Genomic DNA, 25,138 nt, shown 5'->3' on the forward strand with positions numbered 1-25,138 from the left:
TGGTATGATAGGAAACTTCCAATAAACACAATTCCGTTTGTAGAGGACTATTCGAACCACATAATATTGGTCGGACAAAAACTGATTTTGAACAAACGTGATAGAGGTGTGGAGGACTTTACGAATGACGTAACAAAGAAAACTTACAATGAAAACGTCGAGAACAAATTATATCGGACAGCACGTGAGTATGTGAGTGACAACAATTCGAGAAAGACAACTATACGAAAGTTGTATTCAACACAAAAGCCCAACCGAACACTATCTTCAAATTATAAGCAGTATACGAAATGTACAACCACTCGGAATACTCACAATGCTCAGTACAAATTCAGGTAAGCATAAGAAACAGAATACTCACGATATTCACAAAAAGCAAAATACATTTATCTCGAAAAACAACTCTTATAAACGTTACGATTGAAGTTCGAAAATCATCATTCGAACATCATAACAGAAAATTGATACACCATTGAAAGAACGAAGAGCAAATTGTTCACAACAAAATATTATACGAACTAAGCGCAAAAACAGGAAGTTCAATACCTAAATTTGTCTTGAGATTATTGTCGGCTAAGTTCGTATAAACAGAAATAAGATTGAAAGACTAACCTTTAGCCAATGTAAAACGAGTATGCAGAAAGTTAATCGGAGCCCAACGAATGTTGCTGTGTCTTTAAGAAAAATTTGTCCCCTCAATTTCGTACCCGAGGACATTGGACAATTGTCTCTCGGGATAAAGCAGATCACGTTCCTCCGAAACGGTACTTCTTCAAAGGACTCTAACGAACGTAACTTTGTAGGATTATCGCACGGAATGTGCGAGGAAAAAAATAGGTATGCAAATTCTCAAAAAAACCGAGAGTGTTTGCTCGGTAAAGACGTGTCCAGAAATGGCCTATTCGAGGACTATTTATCTTGGAAGAACAAAAAGCCACGAAGCTTGAATTCGGGCGGTAGTTTACATAACCGATCGATTCCTTACGAACAATTGCATTTGTTCGTTATTCTTTAAACGATTTTTTTTCTTTCGAACAATTGCAACCGTTCGTTCACGGACGAATGTCTAAAAATTTCCAAACAATTCTGTTCGGCTATGTGTTTGTTCGGCAAAAAATAAAAGACTGATAGGTAAAATATAAAAATAGAAAAAATGAAACATAAGAAGCCCAGACCCAGACCCGGCCCCGGGCCAAGCCGACGCGCGTATGGCCCGACCTAGCTTTGCGTAGGTCCTCTCCCGTCCACAAAAGTGGGGTGCCCCTTGGGGCCCAAACCCATTTGCAAAGTTCCTCTAAATAAACCCATCTCCTATCTATCTCTTATCCTATGTGGGACTCCCACACTTCTCATTCACACTTAAAGGACTTAAGGGATAACATCCCCAACACTCCCCGCATCTGAACAGAATGTCGGCTTAGATATCGAGCTAAGGCTCGAGAATTGCTCGATCGGTTGACAACTTCGAGCTATAAGATAAACCTAGAAGCATGAATGTGAATGCTAATAACCTGGATCAGTTGGCATCTGGGTTTAACTCCTCATACACATTTCTTCAGTTTCTAGAGCAAGTTGAAATCAAAATAGCTATCAATCATGCGAAAATCTCTCCGACCGTTGTAGAAAGAGGCATTGCTAGACATGTAAAGGTTGCGGCAATCAAGTACATGCTCGTTGATGGAGAATTGTAGCGCAAAGCTACTAATGAGATTCCGGACAGATGAGTCGATCTCAACGAAGCAGTGATGTCTATTTCTGAAGAACGTGAACGTTTGGATTGGTTTCCCATCAAGCTGGGTCCAAAATGCCTTGGCTCCTCCATAGACATGGCCTGCTGTGGCCAACGATGGTCGAAAACCCCAATCCCATATGCAAAAGGGTGCTAGGCTTGTCACAGACACGGTGAGATCCCTTGCCCACCTACATCGAAATTGTGATGGAAAGTCAAACCGAGGCTGGACCAATGACCTTATTGGGGAAATCAAACCTTCTTCCAATAAACATAACTTATTGTTCCACAAAGTGGGGCAAAAAATAACCAAATCATTAGTGAATGTTTATCTATCTAACATGTATGAATTCATCAAGCACATCGATTTGGGTGACCTCAACAATCACGGTAGTTTGGAATCCAATCTGGGATTTTCCTTGGGATCTACATAATCGTTTGCCAAGCAGAGTCTTGCGAAATCTTCCCTCTTTTTCTTCCGTTACATGCAAAAGCGCCTTGCAAACCTTATTATAACGGGAAAATTACCAAAAATAACATAAATCTATTGCATTTGTGTCGGTTTATTCCTAAACCTTTTAATTTAGTCAATTGAATGTTAAATCTTTTGACGATTTACCAATGTATTCCATCCGATCAATTTTTTCCCAAAAATCATTGATGTAAATTGATCGTCCTATACGGTACCGCTAGCGCCGACGTGGATAATTTTTACAATTTTTTTCAAAAAAAATTATATATTTTTTATTTGTTATTTTTTATTATTGCGGCCAGCAAGGGCTTGCAAGCCCTCTATATCTAGTGAGGGTGGCCCTCGCATGGCTGGGGAAAAGGAAAAAAAATAGAAAAAATAGAAAACTTCAGAAAATTTTTTAATACGTCATCGTCGACCACGCCACATAAGACGGTTGGCCATGACAGAACCGCCACATCAACGTTTTTTCTGTGAAAATTGGCCGGAAGAAATATATTCACAAATCATTAAAAGGATTAAAATTAGGTTGGCACAATTGAAAGACTAAAGATCGAATCGGCACAAGTGCAATGGATTTTAAGTCTTTTTCAATAATTTCCCCTATTATGACCATCCATCATGGGTCGTCTACGATTTCCATCATCAAGAAGTGTATTCACGGCTTCTTGTACCAATTTCTCTTTTAACACGCTACCAATTCCCTTGTTGTTCGTGACCAAGCCATTGTCTTTAATGTGATCGAATTTGCCGAGAAATTTGGCTTGAGCATAGTCAATTTCACTCTTTACTATCCTCAAGCTAATGATGAGGTTGAGGCCACCAACAAAATCATGAAGTTGAACATGCCAAAGATGATCTCAACCAATCCTAGAGAATGGCATGAATTACACCTAGTAATGCTTATGGGGCCATCAAAGTCTCGATGGATTTCCCCACGTTATACAAACCAATCGATGTGGGAAATGTTCAAGCAAGAAAAGTAAAGATTTTCAACTGATCTTGGAATATCTTTACATATAATAATACATATACATGTATGTCGCCAGTTACAAAAGATGGCTTCAAGAAATTCTAGAGTCATCTTCCGATCTAGCTGTCGGCGCATGATTTTATTAGGTTTGAATCTTACAAAGTCCTTGAGACTTCAAGGCATGTTAGAAATCAGCTCACCATTGATTTGAAGCCAAATCCGACATTTTAATCGGTCATCGATCATTGTCGATTAAACTTTAGTTACTAACAAAAATTATCATGTTTCTGGCGACCACGGCCTTCCAAAAGTACATGTAACAACACTGATGCGTTGTCATCCTAGGCGCACATCTCTCCCCAATAGTATTGATTCAAAGAAGGCATAAACGGCGAATCTCTCCCCAATCATGTCGATTCCAAAGAAGGCATAAACGGCATAATACATGAAAATGGTTTTACACTCAGGATGCGTTTGTTTCATGAAATAAAGACTAATTCTAAAAACACTTTCCCGAAAAAAATAATTATTTATATCATTTATTAGAGCAAATGGACGAGAAATATTTTCATCTTTTTCAGGAATACAAAAAGGCCCCTCAGTTCCAACACCATGCGAGATGATTGCGCAAGGTCATAGGATGCTTTTTAGCCTTCTAGGCAGATCCAGATGCGAAGCAACATTTCCTCTTAGTTTTTGGACAGGTAAAAAGGCTTAAAAAGCATGCTAAAAGTCGTCCGGTCGGTGACAGGTATTGCTTTTAAAAGGGCCAGCCTAAAAAGTATAATACCTATTTCCCATTGGCCGAAAAGATTATAATCATTTCCCATTAAGGCAAGGCCGGCTGGTAATGGATCCAACCCAATAAAAACAGCTAAGTGGTTAGATCTAGCTCAAGAGATTCTTAGGGGGTTTGTCTTTCTCATTCGACATTAAAGTTTGACGAGAAAATCATCGAGGCAATCTTAAAATTATCGCACGGATACCAATTTAGCTCTAAATTTTTTGATTTTGTCAATTTAGATATAAGCTTTTTGCGCGAGATTCCAATATAATCCTTTCAATCAATGTTTGCCGAAAATAGCCGACGTTATAGTGTCTTGCGTAAGACGATGGGTCATGATTGGATTGCCATGTTAGCGGCGACGAAAATTGGTAGGAAGGACTGCATTAGAGTTTCGTGTAGAACTTTAGGACTAAATTGTCAAAATTAAAAAATTTAGGATTAAATTGACATCCGTGCAATAAATTAGAATTTATCGGATAACTTTCTCAATGTTTGAATTATCTCACGCACCTTCAAGAGCACAGACCCATGTCTCTAAAAATTACTTGATATGTTTGGCACGCACCTAGGTCATGCCACGGCCAGCGACACTTAGCCGAGTGCCTAAAAGAGTCTTCAACGTCCCGCCTTTATCCAAAAGAGAAGCTTGAGTGATTAGATCCGTACGATGCTAGATCGAATCGGTTATACATCAAAACGACAAGATTACGTCTCTAACTTTTTTCAGAATACCATGCTATGAGAATAAAAAATCTTTGGACCACCTTGTAACTCATAAGAGATGAGAAAAAATGCCACGGACTGAGAATGACACGAATTTTTCGACGAAGGCACCAAAATGATCATGTTGTCTCGCCTTCCAATGAAATATTTTGGCACCAAAAGCGCCCTTTTCCCACAAGATTTATCTCTCAACTTTTTCAGAATACCACGCATTGAAAATCAAAAATCTTTCTACCGTCTTGTGATTTATAGGAGAAGAGAAATTCTCGTATGATCGACAAACCATGTTTTCTAACATGTCTTCTAACCATTAATTATACGACTCTCATCGCAGGCTCGCGCGATCGACCATTCAGATCGACTTGATTTGTGGTCGGTGGAGCATGCGGCAGTATTTTCGACGGGAGACACCTCGACATCCGTCGTGGCGGCGCCACGTGGGCGCGGCCCATCTGTTTCCGTCTGTCGAGACTCCACGAGCCACTTTTCTTTTTCTGCTAATGAAAAGAGAGAGAAGAAAGACAAAAGGCGGGGGCTTGCAAAGATAGGCAGCGAAGTTTCCGCTCCTCCATGATGGTTATTGTTGGAAAGTGCCTCGGCACATTCCTTTGTCGCACGTTGCCTTCTCAATGTCTACGTTGTTCTTCCTCCTGTCTCCTGTCTGAATCTCCTCTCTCTCTCTCTCTCTCTCTCTCTAACTTTCCCTCACACCCCCTTTGAGGTTCACATTTGACTTGTGCTTGGATTTTTCCTCTGGAGAGAGAGACGGAGGGAGGGAGGGGGAAGAGGAAGGATCAAGGGAGAAGGGAAGATGATGTTGCAGAGAGCTGCAAGCAATGCATACTCATGGTGGTGGGCGAGTCACATCAGAACAAAGCAATCCAAATGGCTGGAACAGAACCTTCAAGGTTAGATCTGCTATCTTTCTTTTCTCTTTCCTTTTCCGGGACCGTTCCGGTTCCTTGAACGTTTGTCCGGCGTGTTTGTGACAAATTCCCTTTTCCATCTGGATCGGGAAGCCGCTTGTTCGGTCTTAGTGGTTTGCTTCTACAATGCAAAGCGTTCGAGACATTTTATCTGTCCTTGTGTTTTGGTGTCCTGTTTGGATGAACAATGAAGAATTTCCATAATTGGTTGCCCTTGATGAGAGGTTTCTGCAACGTTGTGTGAATATAAAGCAAGTGAAGGTTCCAAAAGTCTCCCGTATCTCCATAGTTTCAATGGCTGAGGTCCTTTAATTTCCTTTGCCAGTTACCTCATGAGATCTGCCTTCTAGTAGTCGGGTGATCGTCGAAATGATTTACGTCGATTTCTTGATTCCAGCTCCAGATGATATTACATTTGAGCTAATGAGATATCCGAAATTTCGATACCCAGTTGCTGTTTCGATATCACATATACGATGAAGTCGTATGAATCGCATGAATGCTTTAAGTAAGGATAGTGCTCGAGAATTGATACCAGGACTATGTGTGTAATGGCAGATATGGAGGAAAAAGTGCAGAATGTGCTTCAGGTCATTGAAGAAGATGGAGACTCCTTTGCCAAGAGGGCAGAGATGTACTACAAGAAAAGGCCAGAGCTCATAAGCTTTGTCGGAGAATCCTACAAAGCATATCGAGCGCTTGCCGAACGGTACGACCACATATCGACGGAGCTACAAAATGCCAACAACACAATCGCCTCGGTTTTCCCGGAGCAAGTCCCGTTTTCCATGGACGAAGACGACGAAGATACTCCGAGGAGGCCCGTCCTCGCAGTCCCCAAACAGAACGTTCCGAAAGTCCCAAAAGCTCCCGTCAAGGATTTGAAGAGCATTTTGACATATGGCGCGAAGAAGATGCAAAACAGGAGGGACAAGAAATCGGCTGCCGCTAACAAAGTCCCTAAATCTGGTTTGAGCAAAGCGGAAGCGCTCGAAAAGATCGATAGAAATCAGAAGGACATTCTTGCTCTGCAGACGGTGAAGGAGTTTGTGAAGAGCTCGTACGAGAGCGGGCTCGCGAGATACTGGGAAACTGAGAAGCAGATCAAGGAGATGCAAGAAGAGGTCTCCAACTTGCAAGATGAATTTGGCGAGGGAATGGTCATTGAAGACGACGAGGCACGGAGTGTGATGGCCACGGCTGCTCTGAAGTCTTGTCAAGAAACCTTGTTCAGCTTGCAGGAGAAGCAGAAAAAATTCTCCGAGGAAGCAAGAGCAGAGCAAGAGAAGATAAAGATTGCTCGGAAAAAGTTCAAGACGTTGAAGAAAAAATTCCTTCCTAAAGAAAATAATGAAGAAATTCCATCGGCCGAGGTGGAGAGGTCAAGCCAAGAAGCGGTAAGTGCACAAGGAGAAGAATTACGAATTTTGGAAGAAAAGATCAAGCAACAAATTCAGGCCGAGTTCAGTACATCTCTGACTGTGAGCGAAATGGCAGAGAAGATCGATGAGCTTGTGAATAAGGTGATCGTCTTGGAAACTGCAGTCTCATCTCAAACTGCTCTTATAGAAAGATTGAGAGCAGAAACTAGTGGTCTTCAAACACAATTTGAATTGTTGGAAGACGATAACACGAGCTCGATCGATGGCTCAGACAATATGCCGAACAAGATGCGGGAAATGGAACAGAAGCTGCATGGAGTAGAGGATCTTAACAGGAGCGTTGAGGATCAAGACAAGAATCTAAGCACGCACTTCACCGAAGCACGATGCAACTTAGAACACCTGTCCAACAATCTGGGAAGCGTGAGGCCGGATGAAGATCAGGAAGTCGCTTCCCTGCCTATCGAAGCAGCAGCATCAGCTGCAGGAGAGAAACGAGAAGTCAATGAGAGGTTCGGGAAATTGCCGAAAGAAAATCGAGACGAGGACTTTCGTGTTACATATGCATCGTCGCAGGCAGATGAGGGACTGCAAACTTCAAGTTCATCGCCAATTCAAGATGCATCTCATGTCAATAGCGGGTCGCTCGAGTCTAAACCATCGGGTTCCAGTGATAATCGTGAACAAGATGCAGAAACAACAACCCAGATTAGAGGGGACGGGGTTGAACATATTCAGAAATCTTGTTCCAGTGCCTTGGAAAATAGTTCTCTCCGGGCAGAAGATAACTTGGAAATTCATCCAGTTAAGCCTAGTGGTGCGCAGTCGCAAAATGAAGGCAAGCCACACGTCGTACCTCAGAAGATGCATGTTTCCTGGAAAGATGAAGTACAAGAAGGGACATTGGAGGAAGAAGAACCAAACTGGAAGGAATTGTTCCTTAAAGGGTTGGAAAATAGAGAGCAGACTCTTCTGACAGAGTACACGACAGTTCTTCGAAATTTCAAGGAAGTCAAGAAGAAGCTCGCTGCCACAGAGAAGAAAACCCCAGATGGCCTCCTTGACACGAGCGTACAGCTGCGGGACCTGAAGAATTCAAATGCCATGAAGGATGAAGAGATTTTGTCGCTTCGTCAGAAACTCAATCTTCTACAAATGGTTTTAGAGGGCAATTCCGAGTCAATTAAGGCGGACACCCTGATAGCACAAGAGCAAGAGACAGAAGAGATAAAGTTGATTCTTGCTGATCAGGCTCAGTCGACTTCGGAGATCGAAGAAAAATTCAGGATGGATATCGATCAACTGCTGGAGGAGAACTTGGAATTCTGGCTCAGGTTCAGCTCAGCGTTACATCAGATACAAAACTACGAAACCGCTGTCGAGGACCTCCAAGCTGAAACAATGAAACTCCTTGAAAAAGAAAAGAAGAAAGAAGGAAGCCGGTCAGGACCTCTGAAATCAGATGTAAAGCCAATATACAAACATTTGAGAGAGATTCAGAACGAGCTCACTGTCTGGCTAGAGAAGTTCATGACACTAAAAGACGAGCAGCAATGCAGATTCTCATCCCTGTGCCATATCCAAGAAGAGATCACGAGAGCGCTAAAAGCGAGCGCAGAAGACGACGACTTTACATTCACCAGCTACCAAGCAGCAAAGTTCCAAGGGGAGGTCCTGAACATGAAACAAGAGAATAACAAGGTTGCAGATGAACTGCAGGCCGGTTTGGACCACATATCTGCGCTTCAAGTGGAGGTCGAGAAGACTTCGGCAAACCTAAATGAGGGATTCGGGATTTCTGGATCAAGAAACAGTCAGCAAAGCAGCCACTTGGGACACTCTGTCAGCAAGTCGCGAATCCCCCTCCGTTCATTCATTTTCGGTGTCAAAGCGAAGAAGCAAAGACCCTCATTCTTCACTGCCATGAGCCCTGCAATGCATCGGAAGTACCATGCTTTCAAAGCAGCATATCAGTAGCGCCCGCCCATTTTTTTGCCCTGTTCCTTTTGGATTTTCTCCTTCTTTCTGCTGGATTATGGTGATTATTTACCTGAGCATTTAGTTTAGGCAGCTACACGTCCTTTTCTTGTACCCCGGTTCGGAAGTTGAACAAGTGTATCTTTTTTGTCATCTGTAAAATGACAGAAGCAGATCTCTCCTCGGGACGAAACAGAGCAAGTGATCTTTCACATCAGTTTAACTGCTACCAGGTTAAGCATTTCCACTGCCAACAGTCCAAATTTATGTTCGAAGGCCACATTTCCCTTTAGTCAGCTATGCATATGATTTTGCCAGGTTCAGTTGTGAATTGTTGGAAAAGATCACAACTTCGGTTGACTTGGTTCTACAGCGACTTCATGCTCAGTAGAGAGCCAAGATTGACCATGAACATAAATGCGCAAATAGTGATGCATTTAAGCAATTACTTCGCTAAGAGATTCATTTCACTTCCCATCTTGTGACCAATTAAGTGTCCTAGACCACAATTCAATTTTGGCACACTCTCCGCAAGCCATTAGCTATAAATTACATGCTTCCTATCCGAATTGCTTTTGACATTCAAAAACAGAAAGGCTAGGTTATTGAACCTCTATCCACGCCTCGAGCAAATTGAAAACACACTGAAATCAAATACAGAAAGGATGACTGGACAAGGGCATCCACCTAAGTACAGATGCTAGATAGGCATGCTAGCTAAAATTCACAGAAGCAGCATTAACGGGCAATACTGCAGTTATCCACTTAGATATCATCAAATTTTATCAGCATTGAAGTAGTCATTACATATAGACGAATTCTCGCTCTTTACAGCAGCCAACAAGCAACATTTCAAGCGCCAAACAACACCTCCGATGCTACCTTGGCTCCCCTTCCCTTGGCCAGGTAAAGTCCAATGTGATGCATGAGATCCTGTGAAGGAAGATTAAGATATCAAGGACTGCCGATGTGATCTTGTTTACACTAATCATCCCAGAAAAGAGGAAAACAGAGGAAAAACGAAACGCATTCTAAACTAAAAGGTCGATAGCTAGGCTTTGAGAACCTCTTTTCATGAATAAAACCTACCTATTGTGGTTTTGAAACAAGAGAGATATATAACTTGTATGAATTTGAAGGCATATTTGTCCGGCAGTTCAACTGCGGTTCACAAATGACGAACCAAGAGATAAAGTAGACCATGACTCTTTATGTAATGTTCGGAAGTGTTGCAATTCTACTATTTTCTTCAAGTTTCTCCTTGCATCAGAAAACTACCCCGAAATTTCTCTTCACCTCCCATTCAATTTTTGAAGAAATGTCACCATGGTTGGGCTAGCAAAACTGTGCTGAAGAAACTTCTGACCCATTCTTTGCACCCCGAAATGCACTGCTCACTATAGTCGTTTTTCAACATTTTCCAATTTTTTACAGCTTGCTTGATCTTCCAGTTCTAACATATCCAGCGGTTCCTGTTGCTCTAGCTACTGTGCAACTCTTGATTGACCAAGAGGGGCAACATTCAAAATCAACTCTACAGTCTTGCAAGCAGATCATAATTCATGCTCAGAGATCCCACAGAATTGAACCTACCCATAATTGTCCTTACTTCAGTATATGTCATGATTACAAGTGTTCCAATGATTAATTGAAGATCAGAAAACGATGCTCCCTGAATTAAGTACTCGCAGTCTTGGTCCCTCATGCAGGTGAGCGACTGAAACCGCACGAATGAACGAGGAATGGGTACTCCCATGGACTTGTGCAGTTCAGCAAAAGCATTCTAATATCCCGAGATCTGGAAGATGAAGTGGAAGATTGAAAGTACCTGTGGATGGGCAGTAAGGTCCTTAGCCATTTTGGCAACATCAACGGGAATGTCGAAAGTAGCACAGGCACGCGAGTACACAATCACACCCTCTAGAGGGGCAAGAAGACCGCGATTTCTTGCTGACAAGGCGGAGCTCACGAAATCGAGAACGCAAATATCTGTGCAGATCCCCACCACAAGTATCTACAAACACAAGAGACAAGTAATTCTTTTGAACCAGAACAAACTGAATAGGGACAAAAGACAATTATTTGTCCACCAAGAATATTCTAAACAAACAGGCCAGACAATTCTTTTGCCCGTCATGCCAAACTATAAGTACTTACCGCTTGGATTCGATTGCTTTTGACCCAATCTACAAATACATTAGAACCATCTTTCTCCATTGAACCGATAAAGCCATCAATACAGTCTTTAGCCCTTAGGGTAGCATTCGGTTCTTTCTCTAACCACTCCAGGGCTGTGTATCAAAAGAAAGAGACATAAGCCAATTCGATTCTACGAGGCAATACAACTATATATTACTAGCTCAGAAAGTAGCCGCAAAAATAAAGAAATCGTGCGGCAAATTACCTGGTACTAGCTTTGCTTCATCCGTTCCGACTATACAATGCGGAGGATAAGGGTGCTCAGGAACATCTGGGTGATGAGAATCTAAGAAAGCGAAAACAGGCCAATTCTTATTACAGAAGACTCGGGCAAGTCTCACCGACTCATCCACCATATCCTGGATTTGCTTATCAGGCTGCCTAGGTGCCTAGCAAGATAGGCATACAAGATATCAAACATCTGCAATTTGATAGTTCCCTAACCATACATTTTTTTTTAATGTTTTCCCAATCTTTACAAAAGATTTATTTGCAGTCTTTACTTCCAACTTTCAAACAATCTCAGCTATAAATGATTAGTATTCAAAAACATATCTTTAGAGTACCACATATTGTAGACCAACCAAATGGAGAAGTAACCATCATGCTTCATTCATTCATGAAAACAAGAACAAGAGATAAAGAACATAAACATGGAATTCCTACTCTATCACCCTGAATTGGATTCAAGAAAAACTCAAACCGAGATAAATAAACCAAAATAGCAGAGCTAGTCTCTCTCCTCCATTTCTGAGCACCCAGAAACAATAGGGAACATGTCCATATCCAGCATGTGAATCGCTGACCGTCAAAGGAAAGACGTCGGAAAATTAAGCGAAGAAAGAAACGATAAAAATCGGAGCTTTACCAGATTCCCAGCACCGACCGTGCAGAAGCCATTCACGACATCAACAAGAACAAGACCGGTCTTGACGTCCCCGGACAGAACCACGGAGTCCTGTTCCACAGGGAGATGCTCCTTCAACAGATCAATCGGCGACGAATCCATCTCTTTTTCCCCCGCGATCAAGATCAACCCCAGAAACAAAAATGAGGCACAGTGAATACTCAGAAGACCCAGTACGAATTTTATTCAACAGACAAAGAATCTCATTGGGTTCCTTTCGCTTTCGTCGCCTTTCCGCAATCCCAGATTCTCCATTGGTTCCCTTCCAGGCTTCCACTGGTCTTTCCACGAAGCCGAGAGCCTTCGTATCCTTCAGTGGATGCAAAATGGGTCGGTCCATTCCAGTCAACGAAAGGCCATAGAAGAGCAGAGAGATTGAGAGGGATTGAGCGATGAAAACGCGACTGGGAGTACCCGTCAGATACGACACTTTTCGAGAATACTTTGTATTCAAGTGGAAGCTCCGGTTTTGACTTTTCAAATTGACTTATGACAATACCTGTCCAACAAGAGATTGTTTAATGAGCATACCACAACTTGCTAACCCATCCAAATGAAATGGTTTAGGGGGGGTGTATTCTCATGACACAAAATGGCATGAAATTAGTGGAATCTGATAAACAGTCAGTCAATTTAATGTTGATTTGTGGTACTCGATCGATTATCGTGTTGACCATCCACACATGAAATTGACCCTTATAATCTACTTAAATTTGCCAACCTGCCTATATCCGACTCACTTAGACATTAAAAAAGCTATTCTTTGCCTTGTTGGATTTATCCCACATCGATTGTGGAAAAAGTTAGTGGTTGTAAATGTAAGGAAAGACCTCGTCATTTGAATTTGCTTTTGGAATAAGATAGGTCCAAGTTGCATGTCACTCACCATAGCTATCAACATGTTGTTTCATTCGATTTGAGTATATTTTATTTTTTATGGATCCTTGTAATTTGTAAATAGATTGTTTAAGATTTGAGGATACTTTATGTCAAGTCCATTTGGCGAGTTGTCTCGTTTTATGCTAGCTCATTAAACCGTGTTCCCGGATCTTATCATGTTGACTCATTAATTTTCGGTGAGCGGACTAAGTCCGCTACATAACAACCAAGCCAATAGTAATGTCCCAACAACGTCGTGATGACTTAAGCTTATTGCTGCTTTGAAGTAGACCAATCAAATAGGTAAATCAGATTGAAAATGATCCAATTCAAATATACCTATTAAATTTGTTTTGACTCATCTTTATGCAATAAAAATTTAGTGACTCGTTTCCAAATTTTGGCTAAAATATGGAGTGAATGAGCACAAGATTGAGTAAAAATGAGTGAAAATGAAGAGAATCATAAAGATGTGTTGAGTTTAAGTAAATTATAAACTGATTGGGAATGAAATGACCGTCTCGTTTGTCTTTTTGGTAAAAAGAATGACATTTTTGTACCGGCGTTACGTTGATAACACGTACAAGAGAGAGATGCGCTTTTACCAAAGACTCAAAAAAGATAGATTGGAGCGAATCCCAAGCACATATACCTTACCCTACTGACAAGACTTCCAAGGAGACGAAGAGGGTACAACAAGGCTTCTACCTAGAAGGAAAGAAAGGAAATCGACAAGCGAGGGGCCTTCATCGACAAATTTGGATGATTTTTGATGAGTTGGAGGACAACGTGGTACAAAGAAAAAGTTAAAGAGGACTAATTTTGAGTGTGACTCAAGTTGAGGATCCAAATATCTAGTTAACCCTAAGCCCGTAGAGCAATAGATATTTGCATATTTGAATACTTGTTAATCCTTAAAGGTGCGCACCGGGCCCGCTTCAATTCAGAAACTGGACTGAACCGGCATGGACCCGACCGGTTCAAGCCTGGCACTATGGTGCACCGGTTAGACTCCTAGTTCCGCAAAGCTAGAACCGATCTAGGACTAGTTTGGTTTTTGATTTCCAAACTGGAACCGTCGATTCTCCGGTTAGAAACAAGTCCAGTTCTCGGATTGATCCGATTTTGAAGCCTCTTTTCAAAAAAACTTTATCGAACATGATCTTGAATATGAAAAATGAACAATATAACCACTTGAACAACAAATGTTTATACAGCATACATACGATTTTTATATTTATATTATAGGAACTTGGGCTTTTTCAACCCCAAAACATAAAATAGAATGACCGACGCGGTTCCCTTTTCCAAAAGGGTCCTAGGGTCTGTTCCCAGTTCTAGCTTATGGAAGTCGGTAACTTTAACCCGTTTATAAACTCCATATAAATATTGGTAAAATTATTGGACCCATTAGTTTACTCGAATAACCAAATAAATGTCGGTAATTGGAATCAAACAAAAGTTGGAAATTTCATATGAGAGTTCGTAGCCTTATAAGTTTGGAAGTAGTGCAAATGGTTTTTTAGAATACTGGTAATTTTGTTACAATAAATTTCGATGACTATAACTCAAATGAGAGTTGGTAATTTGTTAAAAGAGTTGACAACTTGAGCTCTGCAAATACTTGAAATTACCCCTAGTCCTATCTGATGCGTGGCCGGGAGGTCACAAAACTGCTGCATCTATTTATTTGTGTTCTAACTTATGATGGATTTCGTGAATATGAATAGCGGCTCGACTCGGTTGCGTGTTGAATGAGACCTACTTATTTGTATTCTTTGCTTCACCGAAAGGCGCGTGTAGAATGCCCGATCTGCTTATCGAATGTCATGATCATCGGGACGACTCAGGGAAACAAGCTTGCCATGGCAGTATCTATATCTCCTTATCAGAAATTTTTCTTTTTTTAATCTAGCTTCTGTGGGTGTATGCTGATGTGCTTTTCTCGGTAACTATTCGATTTACAAAGGATCGACCGCGGACCGTTTGCTTTGCCACTCTTGAATGAACCCCCGGAGGGTGTGGTTCGGTGCGAGGAACTTGTGCTTGAGCTTCAAGTTGGTCATGGGGGAAGTGTCATGCCCCGTCCACAGCCACTCCTCTATGGCCTCTAGTTCATACGAAAACCCATCTGCTGCTACGTGAGGATTCTTCATTATCTCCTGCACGAACAGCAAAAAACTTTGCATTCATGCGACCTCCCTACGAACTAAACTACAGATAGAGGCACCTAGAGTGTGTAGGCGAACATCGTACCTGAAATATGGGGCAGACGAACATGTTGGGGATGCCCCTCGAGTTGTCCCGGTCGGCTCCCCTACCGATAGCCGCCTCATTCCCTCCTCTCACCATAATCTCATCCGCTCTTCTTCTTAGATCTTTGAGCTCGTCTATGATCATTCCGATGTCAAAACCTGCAGCAGATTCTGGATCAACAGACAAGCACGTTAATGCCATATCAGCGAGCTCTTCCGCCAGATCCAACGGCCACCGTCCAGCCGTCTGATCCAGTACTTCGACGAGGCCCATGCGGTCCATTGTCATTGCCTGTTCGAGTAGCCCGGACCAATCCCTTCCCGTCAAAAGTTGCACCAATAGAGCGCCGAAAGCTCGGATATCCACCTGCACGTCCTTATTGTCGTGGCTTTTGGGCCCATCGAGCCCGAAATTGCTGATCTTTGCTACGAGATTGCGGTCGAGGAGGATGTTAGACAGGGTTAGGCATCCGTGAACCATTGGTGTGGGTCTGGCCGAGTGGAGGAAACCCAACCCCGATGCCACATCGTGGGCAACACGGACGCGATCATGCCACCACAGGAGCTGCTTACATCTTCTGGACTTTTTGTGAGGGGAATCCAGAATATCCCTCAAGCTCCCGGAATGCATGTACTCAAAGGCTATGCATTGCAGCTCCGAACAAAAGCAGACCATTGCAACGATATTCGGGTGTCTAACTTGACTGAGAAGTCTCACCTACAAACAGAAAGGCCAATTTCAGCTTATAACCATTGAGAGTTCTTCTGAAAGACATAATAAGCATTTCAATTTACCATCTTTTGGAAATTGTCTTGAGATAATCCATTTGAAGAGTTGAGCATTTTAACCGCAACCGTCGTTGCATGATTTATCCGTCCTCTATACACATTCGTCCAGTCTCCTCCGGACTTCAATCTGAGACGCTCGGAGAAATTGTCGGTTGCGAGCCTGATCTCCTCCTCTGCGTACTCTCGATGCCCGCAGCTAACTTCGTTCAACCTGTTAACCATTTCTATCGTGTCTTTTTCTCTACAAAACTCGATGCGGCGTTGGAGGACATCTCTCTGTCGCCTTAATTCCTCGATCTCCCTCACCATTTCCGCTCTGGTTATGACCGCGTTCTCTAGGCGGGCCTCGGCATGCACTTTCGCGAGGTTTGAAATTTGGAGTTTGTTCGAGAGTTCGCTCTGAAGTTGCAGGAGCGACTTTAGCTTGCTCGTACTCTCTTCAGTGTCCCTCATCACTTCATAGACCTTATCCTTCTCGGCCTCCAAATCTTTCCGAAGCGCCATTCGGTTTGTGAATTCTTCTTTAGTGCGGGTTCCGATATCTTCTATCTAGAGAGGATTGGATAACACTCAGAAAAATGGACTTCTCAAAGTAATAGATAGTCGTAGAAAGACGAATCGACACAATCTTACTTGCCCATTGCACAAAGAGATGGCCCATTCGGCTTTCGACTGTCTTTCTATGTTCTCCTTAGATTCTTTCCTCTTCAATTGGATTGTCTGGCGTGCTTCCTCTATTTTCCTTTTGAGAGCTTCAGTCTTTTCTGCAGGGCTCTGGTCGATTACCAACAATACATGGTTACAACATAAACCGTCATCAAGACCATTTCCCCAAAAATTGCAGGAATGCAAGAAAGATAAATTTTGACCATATCTACTAGTTTTGAGTCTTTTTACACTATGGAAATAGTCTTACATTGAGTAACTGTAGAACAAATCAATGAGCTCTTCTCAGATGTCACACTTCTTCAACTTTTAAAAGGATAAAAATGAGAAAAGGTGTAGGAACTTGAATCCTTACTTGCTATGACAACAAAGTGAAAGTGGAACAGTTAGAACCGAAACATCACATTCTAACTGCTCCTAACTAAAAACAAGACAATAGAGACTGTCTGTGACATCAGGCTATTATATAATCATTAGCGAATTCATCAAGAAGGGAAAAGGACGGAGGAAAAATTCAATAGCTCACCATAGTAGTATCAGCATCCCCTGGTGCATCTGGCTTTATGGGGCTAGCCGTTCGGCAGTCCTCAAAATTGTCATCTTCTTTACAGGAAATCAGCAGCTCCTGGAAATAATCTTCGATTTCTTCCACAGAACGTTCCCACTGACTTTGCGAATCGGGGGAGTCCAAGTTCACTGACGACGGGGCCGCAAAGCTGGAATTCCTTTCTGGTGAGATGTTGTCGTTGAACATCTTTCCGATCCAAGCTTTGAAGTTAGACTTCATTTTCAACTTAGCGACCATCACACCCTGATCATCCTCCATGATTCCGTCTTCACCCTCCCATCTTTGCTGCACCAGTTTTCCAGCGCATATCAAGTACAATTGGCAAAAGTCAGGCTTTTGCCTATGGACATAGAACATCCCACTGATTGCAACTTTCGATTTCCTACACCCAATATGTGTCGATAGGAAAAAATGATGACAGGCCAACTGATTTCAAACGAATTATTAACGGTAAAAGCGAACGACTAAGAAGGTCGGGTTGTAAGGCAAGGCTATGGCATACCATGATGAAGAGGAGGATTTCATGAATGTGAGGTCCATCACCAACTTGGTTATATGCAATCGAGATATCAAATCCACAATGAGCTTGTGAATGGGTTCATCATATTCCTCTACTTTTACTGCTTCAGCCTTCACCTGGGAGCAGTAATAGTAAGCTTAAAAGAAAACCAGGACCAGAAGCAAATCAAAGGCAATGTAAAAATGAAAACAGGACAATATAATTTGCCAGAGAGGTTTTGGTACTTCACGAAACCATTTCGCAGCTTCCCTATCCATTAAAACAGTCTTTAAGTATTACAATTCACCAACTTGAATTAATCCAGAGTCAACTCCCCAATGCAATACCAATCTCAAAGCTTCATACTTCTCTTTAAGGGTATCTCTCACTAAAAACCAGAGCTCAATCTTGATTTTCAATAACAAATGCGTTTCCGACAGGTATCTAGCTCGAACTAGTGATTACAGTTCATCCTCTGACCAAAAGACAAGGGTTAAGACAAGTTGATCTATAGCGGAAAACTGACGGAGCTTGAAGGAAAAACTGTCTACCTTGCCACAGAAAGCTATGTATTTGGAGAGGAGACTGTCAATCTTTTCCTGCTCATTCTTTCTGAGAGCTTCCAGCACCTCCTCGCTCACAGAACTTGCAGGAAGCTTTCCAACTGAAAATCCACCAACAAACAAAAATTCAAAATGACGACCCATGAAGCACAATTACCTCAAACGAACTTTTGAAAGAACAAAAGACAATCTGCAGGATGCTTCAACAATTCTGAAACTTACATGGACCGTACACAAAATCCCTGGACATCTTTCTTGATACGTGAAGGATGACTATGCGAATTGGCTGGGAAGACCACTTCTTCAGCGCCCACTCCAGGGTCTTGAAGTTATCGTGCAGGTCATTCCCCACGGCGACATATACTTTCTCTGCTTCAGCCTCCATATCTTTCTTCTCCCGAAGCTCTCAGCGATTTCACCAGCCCCTTCCAACACTGGACAGAAGAAAAAATCAAGGCTCTGTCAATCCTGGGTCATATCAGCAACCCATTGCCGGGCGTCGCAGAAAGTGATCGCACGGCTTCTCAGGTGGAAAAACCAGAGCACAGAGCGCAAGATGGGGCTTCGGTGTGGAAGATGAATCGGTAAAGCGAAGCCAAAAGGCGATGTGGGTAGTCGATTTTTTCAAAGTTAGAGGTGGAGAATTTCTAAAGTTTCTTTTGTTTTTTGGCATGCAGAGCAGGACGGCAAAAAATCCCGGACGCTTTGGACTTTCTTGAAGGAAAACGCCGAAACTGGGACCAACCAAGAACAAAGCTCGGGCTAATTGGCTTTGGTCTTTGGTTTTCCGAGGGATGTTGAGGTCGCAAGGCTTTGAATTTTCTGAGCAAATTCTCTTGCGAGTCCCTTTCAGGAGTGCGGTGGAAGAAACGGAACGGACGACGATCCAGTCCGCTGACGAGCAATCAACCCCCGTCGGACGTGACTCCATGTGCGCGTGAGGGAGAGATTGAGGATTTTCTCGGAAGTCCCATGTTCGTTGTCCCACACGAGTTGTACACATGGTTAATACCGCGGCTCATGTTAATTTTTCGACCACCAAAAAATTTTAAATCGATATAATTAAGATAAACTGACCCTTCATTAATTTTTATTAAATTTTACTTTCAAGTTGTTAACTTAGATGACATGCGATAGTTAATAGGTATATCAGTTTGAAATTTTTACACTTCATGTTATTGGTATACCAATTTGAAATTTCCCGTGATATTAAGGTAATTTAACGGAAACTGAATGAGAGTAATTTACCACAAGCGTACATATTTGGAACTTTTATTAATTTATAAATTTATTCATAAGCGTACCATTTTATGATTTTTGATAGTCAACAAATTATAAATGATGCGGGACCGGATGTTTTTTTTTTTTTTTTTTTGGGTCGGAACGCGGGAACGCATGTTCATCCGTAACAAGAACGCAAGAACTGGGTCTTACTTGGGAGGTGGTCCGAGGTTTGATTTCTTTAGGCGACAGTGTGGAAGGCGATCCAGCCAGCTTCTCCTGGAGGAGGGACTATTTTCCAAGTTAGGCCGGGTCTAGACGTTGACTGAGATTTTGTCATTTGTCAAACCGTTACGAAAATTGGCATCAACCCCTCCCTCCAAACCCTAAAGTCAATCTAAGTTCTCTCACTCCAAATGTCTATGGGATGATCCTCTTAACTTTCTATCTAAAGGTGAGTGATGTTGGGCCACAGCGACCTCCGGACGGTGCCATGTTCAGAGGTCGCCGTTGCGGAAGCAATTCTCGAGTGGTGACTGAGACCCTCGGTGGTGGTGGTGACGAGCGCGGAGGAAGAGCGGACAGTATAGGCTGCTCATTATTGGGGCAATACAGAGCTTAAGGATTTGTTCAGAGTTTTTTTTTTTTTATAACCAAGATGTCCGCGCGGCCGGCGAGCTTGCGCTCAAACCAGCGATGAAGCACAACTAGTCCTCGGGGGCAATTGCAAGACCCCATCACCACGGTGCCCGGGTAAGATACTGGCACCACGAAATTTTGAACTCGGGACCTCTCGTGAAAGGAATTGAGCGCAAACCAGCGCGGCTACCAGCCGATGAGTATTTGCTCGTAGTTTTTGCACGTTGCAATTCCAAGAATAAGTTAGATAGGTTCAAACGTACCAAACTTTTTGTGTACACATCGCACTAAAACGAATTGACAAGTATATACTCTCCGAATCCGCATTCTCTGTCCAAAATCGATGAACCGCTCTTAGGGCGCGCATGATAACCATTTTATTTATCTGTTTTTCTATTTTTCAGTTTCAAGAATAGTTTTGGAACATGAATCCGTCTAGTAAAATAATTTCATCTTTCTATTTAAAAAAAAATTAGCTCAAAAATAAGTTTGGAACATAAATAAGAAGTAGCTCTCCTTTTCTATTTTTAGAACAGAAGCAAAAACAAGAATTCTTTTCATTGATCACCCCCTCTCTCTCTCTTCCTGGCCGCCTGTCGCCGGCCAAGGCCCGGCGATCAACAACCGAATAAATCTTATGTTGTTATCAAACAAATTTCTATTTATGGAACAAAAAAAAAATTTGTCGTTATCAAAGACGCTTCTCTGCTCAAAAACTCGTCCAGGCCATAATAGAAAATAGAAAAATCTATTTTTGATGAGAAATGGCTCTCGAAAACAAATCAGCTATCATTCACGCTCTTAATATCGATCTATCAATGGCAGGTTTTCTAGGGTGACGCGGTTGTTGTCCCCCCAACATTCTTCGTGTACTACAGTGCAAAAGTATTTTGTTTGGTAACTATAGTTTGACCGCTCCAAGCCCTAGCTCAACAAGTTTGACCAAACTTTCTTACACGGCAATCTTGAAAAAAAAAATAATGAATTTGTTCTCGAATTAAGATACGAATTGACTCAAATCTTGGCCGGCCGATTTTGAGTCCCCTATCGAGAAGGATCTCAACTCAATCAAGAAAAGGTAAAAAATTACATGATCTAGAAGGATGTCAACCTGGCTCAGCCAGTTACCAGTGCCACGACTAGTAAAAACGTTAAATTTCTTCTGAGGACTCATTTGAGTAGGTAGTTTAGATGACCATAACATATACCAGTCAATTATATGGACAAAATCGCGTTTAATGATATAGAAAATGGACGTGAAAATCATGCGAAATGATAAAGTTAATCGACGTAATTATGTTTCGAGTGTCCAAATAAGTTTTTGTTCTCCTAATCAATAACCAGAATTCAATTCAAGAAATGTTTATGCCAATTTTATTTTAATTATGACGAACATCACGTACAAATCTCATAATGTGATTCAATACACGGGATAAGTTCACATGTAGTGCCTTAACTTTCGGATGGTTCATTTCAGTACCATAACTTTTTTTTTTCACCCACTTAAGTGCCACATTGGAGTAAAATCGATCGCTCGAGTGTTATTTCTAACAAATTATCCTACGTGAATTTTTTATTTATGTTTTAGTCACACAATGAGGGTTTTGTGGCCAGCGAGGGTCGCCGGTGACCCTCGTTAGCTAAGGGGGTAAAGCTAAAAAAAAGCAAAAAATTCAAAAAAAATAAAATAATAATAAAAATATCCACGTGTGACTGAAAAATAAATAAATACTACAAAAAAAATCAACATAGGATAATTTGTCGAAAATGACACTCAAGTGATTGATTTTACTCCGATGTAGCACTTAAGTGAGTGAAAAAAAAAATTGTAACACTCACGTGAACGCCGTACGAAAATTATAGTACTTCATATGAACTTATCTTTTGAAAACAATATGGTCACGCTTCGTCGAGTGACAAGACCCGTAAATTACATCGGTTGTAGTCGAACCACATAAATCACTTCGACTCTTATTAAGCCCCATGAATAACATCGATTGTGATTAAGTCCCCCAAAAAAAAAATATATATATCTCGAACGTATATGGTACCTCAATATGTAGGTCGACCATGCGAACTAATGCAATGTTTATACATCATATCCAACATATTAATATATGCTTTGCAGTAATTCACCAACATAGCAACTTTCAATGCGTATCCAAAATAATGTAATTCTCATTCATTCTCAAATTCTACCATGCTATCACATCGAATTTTCCTTTTGGTAACCATGATATCCGACATTTTCCTCTTGATTTCGGTTCCACGTGCCAGATAATCGAATCACGGTGAAAACATGTTCATCCATGTCCACATATGAAATTAAGTGCGTCGTATCATGTCGGATTCGAATTTTATCTCTATCATGTGCGTTTTAACTCATATCCAGGCTCATCAAATGGGCAGATCGGATTGGATCGGATGCAAGTCAAGTGAAAAATTGTTCGGCTCAAATGGACCCATTTCTATACCATATAAAACTAGTGACCTATACTCGACCAGTCATATATTGCTAAAACACTTCCATATAAAAAAAATCCAATTTTGGAAAACTCATATCAAAACTAAAGTGAAAGTGCGGAGTGAGCGAGCGCAAAGATTGAGCGAGGGCGAGAGAGTATGGATGTAATTTGGGTCCAGCGCTCTATTTGTTTCACGAAAAATAAATGATTTAAAAAATATTTTTCAAAAAATGATCGCTTATAAAATATATTGATGAAAAACATTTTCATTGTCCACAATAATAGATGGGCATAAATTTTTGTCGATAATCAAAATATCATTCATCGACCAATTATTCAAGCGATATAAGCGATCATTTCTAGGGAAATATTTTACAAATCGCCTATTTTTTTTTGTTAAATAAATATAATTTAAGTAAGTTGTAAATTCATTAATTTTGACAAGTGTACTCCTGTCGCGCAAATTGAGTGGACCGGTCCACTCGTAGGCCCATCTTCCGCAAAGCCGCTCTCGGGAGTCGTAAGAGATTGCTTCATTGGAGCCTGAATCTTGATGGGCCTGATCGTTGTCTGAAGATGTTGGGTGTTGCTTTGGGTTGTCAGATGCCAGTATTACCTTAATAAGTTTCGTTTTGTAATTTCCCGTTGGAAACTAGGATCTTCGGAAAAAAAAAAAAATGTTTCTTGGACATAATAGTAGCAATTTGTTTCTCGAGCTTTTGAATTTGCTTGCGAAACCGGTCTAACGCGGGCGGACCCTTCCGCCTCTAGGGACCACGAGGCTCGACCCTTCGCTCGGCCCAAACGAGCCAGCTCTTTGGTCGGAACGGGCGGAGGGATGATCAGCCGAAGAAAGGCCGGCCAGCAGAAACTGAGTCCACGTCCCACCGTGCCGGTGCCCCCACTCGGGCCACTAGTGAGCTGGGCCTTTTTCTTTTGCTATCCAAAAAAAAAAAAAAAAAGAAGAATTTCAAGTTGGTTTACTCCTATTATCCAACAACAGTTTCGTTTGTGAAAAATGTTGACGTGGTATTTTAAAGTGTTTGTCAAATATCTCATAACCGCAACACTTCTATAGCAGAATTTTTTGGAAGCTCGCCTCACAAAAGTTCTATGATGCGGTAAATTCAAAGTATGGGTGATCGATATAAGGGTGAGTAGGTTTCATATCAACAGCGTCAAACCTACCGTATTAAGGTTGGTTCCGAGCTTTTTTAGAAGCAAAAACCAAGCCGGTTCCCTCAAGAATCGCCCTGGAATGAAGATTTAAATACTACATTAGGAAATATATCATGTGAGTTGCATAACAGTCGAGGCATTAATGGAGTTCTTAGAGTTCTCAGGTTCAGAAGATATCTCCAAACATATTTATCTTCTTCTTCGTTAACTAAAGCAAAGGAGAAAAAAGAGCTGAAAATCGGTTCCGCTCGAGTTTCGCGAGACAAAACTTGAAACCGAACGGTTCAAAGCCGATCCACTAATGTTTACGCGGGAACTCACTAGTTTCCATGTAAATCGGTCCGAAACTAGTCATGTAAAGCCGGTTCCTAGGTTCGCCTAATCCGATCGCTCTCTCCTATTGCGAAACTATATATTATAACAATTACGAGTACAGTACTTCACATTCGTAACGCATTTTATGGCCAAGCACACGTCTACAGTTGTTTGATTTAATAAACATCGCCAGCTTACGCAAGTTTATTCATTTGACATAAATGAGCATGCTTCAAATTGAAGCAATTATTTAAAATTAAATCAGATTTTTGATTCTTTTGTTGAAAAATTTGGGAGGAGTAACCGACGGTCGGAAGGGTGTGGGCTAGAGCAAGACAAAGAGAAGATGGCGAATAAAGAAGGTGGGGGGAATTACTTCGAAAAGGGCGGCATGATTTAGGGCAAGTGCGTGGGGAGGAGACAAAGGCCGCACGTGCGACACAGGGAATCGTCGAGATATTCGAATGAAACGATGCCCTGCACGTGCTGGTCGGTCAAAGGTCAAAAGCTGGGACTGGCCCCGACCCTATGCCCGATCATTTTATCTTTAATTTTGTCCCAAAAAAAATATTGATTAAATTATAAAAAATAGTTATAAAAAAAAAAAAAAAAGGAGAGAGAGGGCAGAAGATAAGGACGATGATTAGGATTCACTTGCAGAGGTTCTCAGTAGAGAATCTACGCCGCTCATCATGAAATATTTCCCTTTTTTTTACCCGTTTGTTTTAATTTATTTTCGAATATATTTCTTACCTGATATTTTCGTATTTTTCCGAAAAAAAAAAGGAGGAGGAAAATGATTTACATTTAATGGAACTTTTTATGCACGCTCGTGTTATAATCTACTTGTCATTTGAAAATACGATTTCATCGCAAAAAAATTGATACGCTATCTAAGGTGGCTAATAATGTGACGTCGGTTGAGTCACATCGATATTGTTTCTTTCAAAATAAAAACGACATTGATTGATTAAACACGGCTTTAACTCATTTTCTTCACGAAAGATAGCGATTGTCCTTGAATT

The 25,138-nt window shown here is 41.5% G+C and overlaps 3 protein-coding genes across 3 annotated transcripts; 1 reads left to right on the forward strand and 2 right to left on the reverse strand.

Moving 5' to 3' along the window:
- The first annotated feature begins 5,207 nt into the window (after positions 1–5,207).
- On the forward strand, positions 5,208–9,195 carry LOC115739359 (protein NETWORKED 2D). Its single transcript, XM_030672393.2, has 2 exons — positions 5,208–5,592; positions 6,169–9,195. The coding sequence occupies exons 1-2, from the start codon at positions 5,496–5,498 to the stop codon at positions 8,967–8,969; spliced, it is 2,898 nt and encodes a 965-aa protein (XP_030528253.1). The 5' UTR covers positions 5,208–5,495; the 3' UTR covers positions 8,970–9,195.
- A 376-nt stretch (positions 9,196–9,571) lies between these two features.
- On the reverse strand, positions 9,572–12,457 carry LOC115739361 (nicotinamidase 1). The gene is made up of 5 exons (XM_030672396.2): positions 12,037–12,457; positions 11,374–11,557; positions 11,127–11,260; positions 10,798–10,983; positions 9,572–9,902 (listed from the first exon to the last, which is right to left on the reverse strand). The coding sequence occupies exons 1-5, from the start codon at positions 12,175–12,177 to the stop codon at positions 9,822–9,824; spliced, it is 726 nt and encodes a 241-aa protein (XP_030528256.1). The 5' UTR covers positions 12,178–12,457; the 3' UTR covers positions 9,572–9,821.
- A 2,362-nt stretch (positions 12,458–14,819) lies between these two features.
- LOC115739360 (putative U-box domain-containing protein 50) lies at positions 14,820–19,037 on the reverse strand. The gene is made up of 9 exons (XM_030672395.2): positions 18,813–19,037; positions 18,517–18,728; positions 18,283–18,395; positions 17,735–17,868; positions 17,191–17,614; positions 16,632–16,772; positions 16,005–16,547; positions 15,211–15,927; positions 14,820–15,116 (listed from the first exon to the last, which is right to left on the reverse strand). The coding sequence occupies exons 2-9, from the start codon at positions 18,677–18,679 to the stop codon at positions 14,916–14,918; spliced, it is 2,436 nt and encodes an 811-aa protein (XP_030528255.1). The 5' UTR covers positions 18,680–18,728; positions 18,813–19,037; the 3' UTR covers positions 14,820–14,915.
- Positions 19,038–25,138: the final 6,101 nt, after the last annotated feature.

Source organism: Rhodamnia argentea, chromosome 11 (assembly GCF_020921035.1).
Source record: "Rhodamnia argentea isolate NSW1041297 chromosome 11, ASM2092103v1, whole genome shotgun sequence".
NCBI classification, from domain to species: domain Eukaryota; kingdom Viridiplantae; phylum Streptophyta; class Magnoliopsida; order Myrtales; family Myrtaceae; genus Rhodamnia; species Rhodamnia argentea.